General features: G+C 51.5%; 2 protein-coding genes across 2 annotated transcripts; both read left to right on the forward strand.

Moving 5' to 3' along the window:
* The first annotated feature begins 546 nt into the window (after positions 1-546).
* On the forward strand, positions 547-1,403 carry LOC120710414 (RING-H2 finger protein ATL66-like). The gene has a single exon (XM_039996104.1). It carries the CDS (start codon positions 748-750, stop codon positions 1,168-1,170), a length of 423 nt encoding a protein of 140 aa, XP_039852038.1. The 5' UTR covers positions 547-747; the 3' UTR covers positions 1,171-1,403.
* A 2,242-nt stretch (positions 1,404-3,645) lies between these two features.
* On the forward strand, positions 3,646-4,809 carry LOC120705610 (RING-H2 finger protein ATL39-like). The gene has a single exon (XM_039990048.1). The coding sequence runs from the start codon at positions 4,002-4,004 to the stop codon at positions 4,479-4,481; it is 480 nt and encodes a 159-aa protein (XP_039845982.1). The 5' UTR covers positions 3,646-4,001; the 3' UTR covers positions 4,482-4,809.
* Positions 4,810-11,267: the final 6,458 nt, after the last annotated feature.

Consider the following 11,267-nt stretch of genomic DNA (forward strand, 5'->3'; position numbering starts at 1 on the left):
CCATTAACTCAAGGCACGGTGAGATCACCAGCCACCAGGCTCTCCAGGCCCGTAGGCATGCCATCCCAGCTGAGATTGGCATTCGGAGAGCACGTACAGGCAGCAAGTTCGTGCGCTACCCTGTTACACAGCCGAGGGCAGAAACTAACCGAAAAGGAATTTAAACAACCTGTTACAGACGCTTTGATCTCCTGTATCAAGGCCTCCCGCTGGCGCGAGAGAGAAGTCGTCGCTGCCATCCAGCGCCATCTTCAGCATCATGAAGTCAGTTTCAGCTATCACTTGTGACGTGCAGCTATCACTTCCGGAAGTCTGTATTTCTGATGCGTTGACGTCCATCCCGGCCTCCTCATTTCCGCCTAAAATTTCCCAACATGCTTCCTTGACCAAAACCACTTGCTGCTTGCTAAAAGAGCCGTGTCAGTATCTACAAGCAGTGTCAGTCTAGTGGAGGGTGTTCTTAAACCTCGAGCAAAATTAAAAAGATAGATAGTATACATACTGGTGGTAGAAAGATGGTCCGGCCACCGCGGCTACGACCAGCTCTTCCTGCGGGCGCGACGCGACCAAGAAGTCAGCAGAGTCCAAAACCACTGCAGCGCCGCTTGCTGAAACCGGGAAGCACCGCCCGATTTGTACGCGGCTCCAATGCTTGCCGGTAGTTCATAAGCGCTCTCTAGCTTGATTGCGAAATCCAGAGCACGAGACATGCCAAGAACCAACGCTGGCTGCTAGATTAGCTTAGCAATGCCGGGTGCTTCCGGATCGACGGACGTCGCCTGCGAGTACGACGGCGTCGGCGTGGCCCTCGAGCTCGCCGCCCTCGCCGCCTTCGTCGTCCTCCTGCGGTACGCGGCGGTGCTCTACGCGAACCACCTGCTCGCCACACTGTGCGTCGACGTCGACGACGACGGCCTCCCCGCGGGGACGCGGATCGACGGCCGCTGCGCTTCCTCGGGCCTCGACGACGCCACCATCGCGCGGCTGCCCTGCTTCGTGAGCCCCGGCGCAGGCGCGGCGGCGGAGTGCGCGGTGTGCCTGGGCGCCGTCGAGGAAGGCGAGACGGCGCGGGCGCTCCCCTGCTGCACGCACGCGTTCCACGCGCGGTGCGTCGACGCGTGGCTGCGCCTGCGCCCGACGTGCCCCGTGTGCCGGGCGACGTGCCGCTGAGACGCGCGGCGCGGCGAGCCGGGGCTCAAGATTTGGGCGCTCAGCGGCCGCTCGACGCTGAAGGCGTCGGCGTCGCTCGTCCTCAATTCCTCATCACCTCGTGGGCCGCCTTCCGAGACACGATCAGCATGGCCGGCCCATGTGCTGCGCTCCGGACCAGTACGATGATGGGCCTAAATCCGTAATGGGCCCAAATGTTTAAGCCCAATTTGTCTGTCTCCATATTTCCTTCATTCGATGAGTGTGCATCTGATGTGACGTGATCCAATCCAACAAGAGGAGAAAGGAAAACTGGCCGCGCGCCGCCGCACTCCCAAACGGAACCCGGTGGTGGCCACGCCGTCCGTAATGGCCGATCCACAAACTGGGGGCCGTCGGCCGGGATCCATCCGCTGAACCCATTGTTTGACGTCAAGGGGGAAAAAAAGAGAGGGGAACCATGTGGGGGCAGCTTGGGATCTCAAGTTCTCAACTCACCCTTTTTGACGTCATCAAAAACCATTGCACCTTGCACAAGAGGCAGCCTAGGAGAGCTTTTTTTCGTGTACTAGTTAGTTGTCATACCAGCCTCGGTTTGGTTTGTGGCTTGTGTTGGCCGACAGGGAATTTAGGAGCAGTGATCGATCTTCCTCTTCCCGTGGGCTGAGAGACCAGCAGCATCAAATGTTGTTGGTGCGGCATCTGAATCTTTTTTTCCAGAAGAACCAGCGGGGAGAAGAAAAAGAATACTCTGTCTGAAGTATGAACCCTTTGTTTCTTCCTCGTCTCTCGCCTTGTCGGTGAACTATTCTTCTCCGCACAGACAGATTATAGGAAATTAACTTTCTTGGACTCGATTTTTTTTTGTTTCCAAAAATATTCTATCTATATCTCCTGGACGCCGTAGAGAATCGAGAATTTTCATGTCTTTCAATTCTCGTACTCGTAATTTGAAACCTACGGAAGGAGATTCATCATTTTGCAATGAAAATAACCAAAAAAAACATTGTAAATAATCGTGTACTTTCTGAAAGGAGTGCGAGCTGCACAACTGAATCGACATGCTGCACAGACACAGATACGTCTGAAAGTGCGCACACCTATGACACACATGCAAGCACATTATTACATGGATTTTCTGATCATCATCATATGCCGTGCCTGCCTACCAATAATCACCTGAAAGATGGTGGGAGCACGGGGCCTGAATGCTGAAGCTACCATGAGCGTGAAGGGATCACATCAACATCTGAACCCAAAGCTGTCGCCTGCTCGTCCCCACTTCACCGCAACCTGCCACCTGATCATCGAGCGGGTTTTGGCATTCAGAAGAGTCACTTCAGAGAGGCACGGAGAGCTACGTGTCGCGTGTCCGTGTGGCGCCTTTCGCTGGCGCGATCAGGTGCTGCCCCTCCGGGAGCAGTCACTGTCCCTTTTAGAGAACACAGCTATTCATGATTGACAAAGCGCACGGCTGCAAGGAATACGGAATCTCGCGTACCAACCGTGCACATCAAGGACAGTTAGGAATAAGATACACAGTCCTGTATTGGGGACGTGTAAGCTTTGGTTTGTTCTTTTTCTCATTTTCTATCTCATTCACGGTTCCGCGTAGCGTGCTATAGCTATCTAGCACATGCCATGTTCTCATGCACTTTGCTAGTAATTCTGTGGGCTGGTAAAAAGATTAGAAAAGGGCATGTATGCCTGGACTAGTGGAGTGGACTTTCCCACCATAACACACACTACACGCGCATACTGCACCTAATCATTGGGTTATGACTCCCGGGCGGCACTGTGATCGAACCGATCACCATCTTATCGTGGTCGCCAGCTGCAAACACCGGTGATCAAATCTCACTAGTAACACATGCGAGGGTGCAGGAACTGTCAACAGATACTAGGCACGGCAGCACCCCCGTGAGCTCAAACTCTTGGGTGATGATGTTTGTTTTTTTTTTTTTTTTTTGAGGTGGTGATGATGTTATGCACCAACACAAAAATGACCCACCAACGCATGACGTAGTTTGAGCGTTTGGTGCGGTGCAAGCAGAGGGAAAAGACTGGTTGTTGGTCTGGTCGTCGTCGTCTCCCTAAAAAAAGGACTGAGAAAACGACTGGCATGTGTGAACCATCCTAGCTGGTTTGGAGAAAACAGGCAAAAAAATTTGACAGAACCAGGCAGGCAGCCAGCCCGTAAAGGCGCCGGCACGAAACTTGACACGCTCGACTTGACACACACACGATCAGCAGCGGTGGATGATCGATCGATCTGCAGCGTAGTAGGCCCTGGCTGGCCCACCGAGCTCCTCTTTTTGTGGCGCCGCTTTCCTCTCCGCCGCGCGCGGCTCATCGTCCTTTCGGCCCCCCCTTCCCGTCGTGCGGCCCGAAACGAACAAGCAAACCGAGGCCTCCGTCCCCTCCCCGAGCCGACGCCGATCGCCCGCGGCGCGGCCTGGGGCACCAAAATATCTCGCGGCGCGACCTCTCACGTCTGACGTCGCCCCGCGCCAACGCCTCGACGCGGGCCGTGTCGCTCAAGCCTCCCGCCGGCAGACCCCTTTATAAATTGCCGCAGTGGCGGCGCCCCTTCGCCCCAGCAAGCAAGCGCACGCGACCTCGCCTTGCTCACTCACTAGACAAACCCAGCCCAGGCCGCAGCAGAGCAGAGGCCAACAAGCAAAGCAAACACCGCTGCCGCCGCCGGCACCTCATCACTCCGCTGCTGAGCTGAGCCCACGGATCCTCGCGCGCACTGCACTGCTGAGCCCGGAATTCCGTTCCGTTTCCGGCGCCGAGGAGCCAGGGAAGACCGGCAAGTTGGCGGGCAGGTCGACGCCCCAGCCCCAGCTATGAGCATGAGCTCCCCAAACTCGTGGCTCTTCTCGGACAGCTCGCGGTACAGCACCCGGGCGCGGCTGCTCTTCATGGGGCTCTCCTTCGCCATCGGCATCCTCACCTTCCTCCTCTACCTCGCCATCTGGTACCTCTGCAGCAGCTGCCGCCGCGGGCAGCGCGGCATGGGCGCCGCGGCGGAGGACGGCGGCGACTGCGGCATGAGCGCGGACGCGATCGCCGCGCTGCCGACCTTCACCTTGGCGCGCGGCGACGGGCCGCCGGCGCTGGACTGCCCCGTGTGCCTGGGGCAGGTGGAGGCCGGGGAGAAGGCGCGGCGGCTGCCCAAGTGCGCGCACGCGTTCCACGCCGAGTGCGTCGACGCCTGGCTGCGCGCGCACTCCACCTGCCCCATGTGCCGCGCCGCCGCCGCCGCCGCCACCAAGCACGCCGCCGCCCCGGCGCCGGCGGAGGCGCTGCCACTGCCGCCCGTGTAATGCGGAGCGGCCGTGGCGTGGCGTGGCGTGGCGTGGCCGGCCGGCGAGCTGGACCCCCGCCGGCTGGGAACTCTTGAAGCCGATCGAACGCACATCAGGCAAGCAGCAGCTAGCCATAGTGACAGAGACACCAGTATACTGATACTAGCTAGTGTGGTAACCTACTAGGCTACTAGGATCATACATATAGAGAGAGAGGCAGATCCAGGCTTAATTATTACCGCAGGGATTTATTATTGGTTTGGTTTGGTTCTTGCTGCCTACTGCTTGTACAAATGCCCAGCGATGCTTTATGACGTCAACTCCTGCTGCTACTGTCCCGAGCTGAGCTGTTTGGACTTTGTGATTGATGGAACGAACGAAGGAACAAGCAATGCAAGGAAAGCAAGCTGTGGGACACTAGACTAGGGTCTTGTTTGGTTGTTTGGTTTGGTCTGTAGCACACCTAGTGTAAACTTTGATAATAATTAGGGGTATTAAATGAAGCAAACGGCGTCTAGGAACATGCACCACGCCACAGGGCGCGCGCGTGCCACGACGTCGTGCCGGCGGCCGCGCTCGGCTGCCCTCACCCCATGGGCATATATTTTGTCCCGTCCCGGCAGTTTTTCGCTCGCGGCCAGGAGAAGCTGGGCGGTTCCGGCCCGCCGCCACTTCAGCTTGGCCGTACCGGCCAGCCAGCCCAGCTTGCGGCGGAGGTCCGGCATCCGTCCGTTCCGTTGCACGCATTAGAGCAAGTTTTATAAAATATCGCCGGTAGCCGGCTGCAAGCGCGCGCCTCCCCGCGCAGAGGGTGCGGACCCGCTGGTATTGAATGCTGCCGCAGCATCCTCAGCCAATAGAAGAAAGGCACAGCGAGTCTGCGCTCGTCTCCGCCGGCCGCAGCGGGCGTTTGCCGAGCCGCCCGCTCGTAATCTCTCACCTACTCGACGTCGGATTCAGCCGGCCATGATACCTGCTCTTAGCATCGGTGAAACCGCGTGCCCTGCGGCCCGATTCAATTCAGCCTGGGACTCGACCTCCGATTCCTCTGTCGCCGCGAGAGGCAAAACGGAACCGGCCGGGCGAGCTGCCAACTGCTTTATTCTCTCTCTGAAACGGAACCCCATCGTCGGAACTCGGAACCAGGGGGAGATTCGTTTCTTGCCTAGTAGGTTGATCGTAAATCTGCCGTTGACCGCTCGAGCCTTGGAGGCCGGTCGTTCCGTGTGCTCAGTGCTCACCTAACTGCATGCATGCGCGAACATGTCCGAAGCTTGCACGGGCGGGCTGTGCCCGCCATCACAGAGTGTGGCGCATTGGATCGAGCTCCAGCTGCGTGCTCGGCCGGCCGGGCCCCGTTTTCTTGCGTTGATTCGCCAACTTATAACTGGCTGCCATCGACCGCCGATGCTGCTGGCTGCGTGGACGGATTGGTCGCCGATCCATCCAACGTCAGACAACCTGAACCTGGTGGTGAGCAGAGCAGCAGCTTGCGTCGGAGCCAAGGGAAGGGAACGGACCCCCTAGCTTATAAAGTCCTTTTAAAGAATTTATGGCCAATGTTTCAGCCCCCAAGCAAAGAATAATCCTCTGATTTTCATGATCATCGTCCCAAAGAGCACTCCTCTGATTTCTTTAGCCGGTTTCACAAATGAACCTTGCAATTGTTCGGTTTTCAGACTCGGTTTTTTTACTAAAAACTTCTCAACTCGCTCCTTTTCTTCTATTATTTTTTCCGAAACATTTTCTTCGTTAAATTTGCGACAGTACTGCCATCGCACTTCCGGGAAGAAAAACTTGTTTCTTTATGTTAAGTTCTAATTCTGTTTGGCTGGGTGGGTGATGCACTGATGCTACTAGCTCATGCAAGTTGTCCTGAACACGCATGGGGGTGATCGTGTAGGATCTTGGAAAGCCCAACTTTAGCCGAGCTTTATGCCACTATGATATGCTGATCCACCAGATGTAGGATTGTCATCCTACCAACATCCATCAAAGTTTAGTGATCACGAGCTGAGTTCGTAGCTTGAAGCAGTAGAGCCACAACTACACGCTCTCTGTCCTGGCGCCCGCATGGGCCTTGTCCGTGCATTACCTACGTACTGCTTCATGTGCTGGAAAAGTTGTTCTGTTGTCGTTTGAGAATTGCCAAATGGGAAAGCTCCAAGGGGATAAAGTGAAGAGCCTTTCTTTTCTTTTCTTTTCTTTTTATTTCGGAAAAAAAACGCTAAAGTGAACAACAACTTTGGTGGTCTGAAAATGAACAAACAATATCCTTGACCATCATGCGGTGAAGTGCGACAAAAAGCAGATCATCGGCAAAGCCCAGCCCATCATAAGAACAAACCGAGCAGTTTTATGCCTTTGGGAAGAATCCTCAGCGACTCATCAGAGCCCTTGACTGAGCTTTCTCCAGCAAAATGTGCTTCGCTGGACTGAGGATTCAGCAACTAAACAAGTCACCAAAAGCCTAGACGCACTAAGCGAAGCTCCTATACATCTGAAGCGTTTCTTTCCTACCACATCCCTTGGTGCTCTGTTCTGAACCCGAGTCTGCCACTGAATGTAAGACGACCAATCAACTGCTCTCAAGTCTGAACCCTGACCCAACAGTCCAACACTCCAGGTAGCACAGCTGCTACTACTATAAACAACAGTATCATCAGTCATCAGTCTATCAGTATTGAACTGCACATAACATCGGCTTGCCTTGGTAGATGTTGCTAAGTTGCAGTGCTGATGACGACGACAGAGAAATGCAGCAGTCCTTGTTCTCACTGAAGGATGATGCATAGGTTAGGTTGTGGAGAAGGTAGAGATCGGCTCGGGTGCCGAGTAGCGTGCGTATCTCCCCACACCACACCACACCACACAAGAGCAAGAAACGTCCAGGCCGCGGGATGCGCCGTGGATGGAGACGCTAGCTGTTCCCTCAGAGGTGGCGCTCCCGCCCTCTTTCTTGGCGTTGCCCTTTGCATCGCTTGCTGCAGCGGGGGATCGGATTCCACATGCCGGTTCCCTATTCGCTCGCCGCGCTAGCTGCGGATTGTGCTCTCCGTGGCTTGCACACTCCACCCTTTTCCACTGTGGATAAGCGACCGGCTGGTTCTCCCTCATCTCCCGTTGCTTCTTCCCCGAAGAAACGGGACCTCCCTCCCTCCCTCGATCGCGTGCAGATTAAACGGACCATCTCCCTCTCCATCTCTGGGCATATCTATCAATCTGTTGACAACTAAAATTGGAGGCAGACTAAACCAACCGATCTGACCGGTCGCCCCAGGCGGTCTGACCGGTCTATGACGATGTAGCCGATCCGGCTGGGGCCGACCGGTCTGACCGGTCCAAGCAGAGTCCGAGTACAACTAGAGATTTTCATAGATTTAGATCTTGTAATAGGATTTCTTGCGGGACAAGTCCACCCACTCTATAAATATAAAGGGCCACGGCCGATTGAACAATTCAATCGATCAAAACACATCAATACATTACTTTTCTTTATATTTATTACCTTTACTTTTGTCTATAAACTCTAGCTCTTTCAACCCCCATATTTGCTGTTCTTCTTTCGTCTCCGCGACGTCTGAAGGCGTTCTAGGTGGCCTGCCGATCCTAGAACAACCCTACGCGCGCTTGCCCTAACGGGGTCCCTCCCGGGCGAGCGTTCGTCGGATTTCGCCGTTCTGCACCGGCGAACCGGTCTGACCGGTTACCCCGACCGGTCTGATCGGTCTGAGCATCGGCGCTGCAATTGTGCCGTCACTCACCGCGCGATCAAGCACATTCGTGTGTTGGCCCTAGATTGGCGCCAACATATTTTGGCGACTCCGCTGGGGAAGAAGATCTTTGTTATTTAAAACCGATCTAATCTATTTCATCTACTGCCATGGTGAAACTGTCGAATCCTGGTGAGATCTATCCCGATAGCATCAGCAGACCGTCTGTTGATGAATTGCCGCCCGAGGATCGTCAAGCTTATGAAGCCTTCATAAAGGAGTGTGAAGAGGAGAACAAGCGGCGCAAGAAAAAAAACTTGAAGAAAAGTATCGGTGGTTCTTGTCTCACTTTTCCAAGAATCGGAAGGGTGATATCTCTAAAGATAAGGAGGTGGTCATTCTTTCGGATGAAGATGAGCAAGGTAAATCAAGTGCTACTGTAAGTGCTACGACACCGCCTACTTTAGAGCAAATTACTCAATTGGTGGTTAATGGTCAAGAAAAGATTCTTGCTACTGTTTAAAATATGATTGATAAATCATTAAGCAACCAACCTTTGATTGATGATAGTGGTACTCCTGGACCTAATATTGATGGCACTTTTTATCATAATACTATGCATCCCGAATCATCGGCGATACCTGCACCACAGTACGGCATGTCGATGAATTTTTATGATGGTCAGAAACCTCCAGAGCAGTGCAATGCGAATGGAACGGTCAGACCGGTTGCACAAACCGGTCAGACCGGTCTCGGTGGACCGGTTCCAACCGGTCAGACCGGTTTTCCGACCGGTCAGACCGGTCCTGGTGCTCCGGTGGCGTATCAGTCGTTTCTGAACCTATTACTAGTATACCTCCTGTTCAGGCTGATTTTAGCCGAACAAATGGGTTTACTGGTTATGGTGTTCCTCCATACTTCACTATGACTTATAATCCGTATACTATGCCTCCCCAAAGTTCGGACTATTCATATGGTGCAATGACAAACCATGGTTATTCGCAGCAAACACCATATACACAGCCGAATCATGCACCGCAAATGCCGAATAATTCTAGCGCCAATGTTCAGAGGCCAAATAATTCTTATTTTAATCAAATACTTGAGAAACATAAGAAAGATTTGGATGTTATGTTTAAAGAGTCTTTCGGTATAGAACTTAAGGATAAAACTATTGTTTGTCAAAAACCATATCCTGAGAGTTTTGATTTCATACCATATCCTCAGAATTTCAAGGTGCCTGAATTTATTAAATTCACTGGGAAGGATAGTAGGACTACATGGGGGCATGTTAGTCAGTTTAATGTACAAATGAGAATTTATGGGAGTCTTGATCATTTGAAAATTAGAATGTTCCCTTTGTCTTTATCTGACACTGCTTTTTCATAGTTTTCGGCATTGGCTCCTAATTCTATCAAAACATGGTCTTAATTAGAGCGTAAATTTCATGAGCATTTTTTCAATGGTGATAATGAATTGAGGCTATGTCATTTAACATCGGTTAAGCAAAAACATGATGAATCTGTTGCTGAATTTGTTAGAAGATTTAGATATACAAAAAACCGCTGTTATAGTTTGTTTATTTCTGAAAAGGATCTTGCCGAATTAGCTCTTAATGGTTTGAGTTTCTAACCGTTAATCAAGTGTTACAAAGGGCTTTGGCTCAAGAAAGCCGAAGTAAAGATGCAAAATTTAAACCCGATCGTCTTAGTATGCATATGCTACAAGGAGAATCTTCAGACGATGAGGGTAATGAAGTATATGCTGCTGAATTTGTATGGTCATCTAGTGATAAGCACAGCACTTGTACTTCTTTAAAGCCGATTTCTAAAAATCGACAAGATGAGATTAAATTCACTTTTGATGTGACAAAGTGTGATATAATTTTTGATGAATTGGCAAAGCTTGGGAAGATTAAATTCTCTCACACTATTCCATCAACGGAGGAATTGAAGTGGCGTGCATATTGTAAGTTACACAATACTTTTTCTCATGCCACTAATGATTGCAATGTTCTTCGTAGTCAAATACAACCGGCTATAAATGAAGGATGATTGGTTGTTCCTGCGATGCAAATTGATCAAAATCCTTTTCCCATTCATACACTTTAGTTGTCGAATCCAAAAATATTGATTCGGCCGCATCAAGCCGAATCGACTAAAGGGATAAATGTGGTGGTTGGTGAGGAAAGGCATGAGAAAAAAGTGCTGCAGAGCAAGACTCCTCGAGTTGCAACAGAGGCTTCAACGCTCGGGGGCAGGACAAGGAAAAAGGGGCCGATAGCGAGTCGACCGGTCTGACCGGTTCTAGAACCGGTCTGACCGGTACGCCTAGTAAGTCTGGGAATTCCTCCAGAAACAAGACAAGGGCGAGTTTTAAAGAACTCTTGGCTAAGTATGAGAAGCAAAGAGTTATTCAGAAGAAGGAGAAGCGATCAGATGAAGCTAAGGATGTGAGCTTATCGTTAGAACTTCAAGAGCAATCGGTTTGTTGTTCACACCAAAATAATTGTTATGGGCCGTTTATTCCCTGGTTTCATCCTTATTTTTATAAGACTATGGATTATAGTAGGATGCATATGCAATCATATTATATTCAATTTCCTCCTATGTATCCAAATTATGTTTCACCACAAAGACCGATTGTTGCTAGCAATGATCGGGTCAAAGGAGACTTTAATTGCAACAAAGAAGACGTGAGAAAAGATTCAAAATATTTACAGTCGAGGTGGTGTCCTTCAGACTTGTCTCGTACCCAAAAGCGAAGATTGCAATGTTTACGCAAACAAGAAACGATGGGACAAAAAGTGGAGGTCAAGACAACAAAGCCAATAGCCATGAAGAAAGTTTGGAGACCGAAGCAAATTGATTCATCATCAACTTGAAGAAAAGCAAGACATGACCGATAATTTTTATCGTCCTTAGTACAAAAAATGGCCGATGAATCGTTGATCATCGCCTTTAGACAATTTTGGTCCAGAAGAGTATTCTTTGGCACGCAAACTTTGCCAAAAAACAGGGGGGCATATGTTGACGACCAAAATTGGCAGCAGACTAGACCAACCGGTCTGACCGGTCGCCCCAGGCGGTCT

This window comes from Panicum virgatum, chromosome 5K (genome assembly GCF_016808335.1).
Source record: "Panicum virgatum strain AP13 chromosome 5K, P.virgatum_v5, whole genome shotgun sequence".
NCBI classification, from domain to species: domain Eukaryota; kingdom Viridiplantae; phylum Streptophyta; class Magnoliopsida; order Poales; family Poaceae; genus Panicum; species Panicum virgatum.

Coding starts and splice junctions, on each gene's coding strand:
- LOC120705610 (XM_039990048.1), top strand. CDS start 4,002: ATGAGCATGAGCTCCCCAAACTCGTGGCTCTTCTCGGACAGCTCGCGG.
- LOC120710414 (XM_039996104.1), top strand. CDS start 748: ATGCCGGGTGCTTCCGGATCGACGGACGTCGCCTGCGAGTACGACGGC.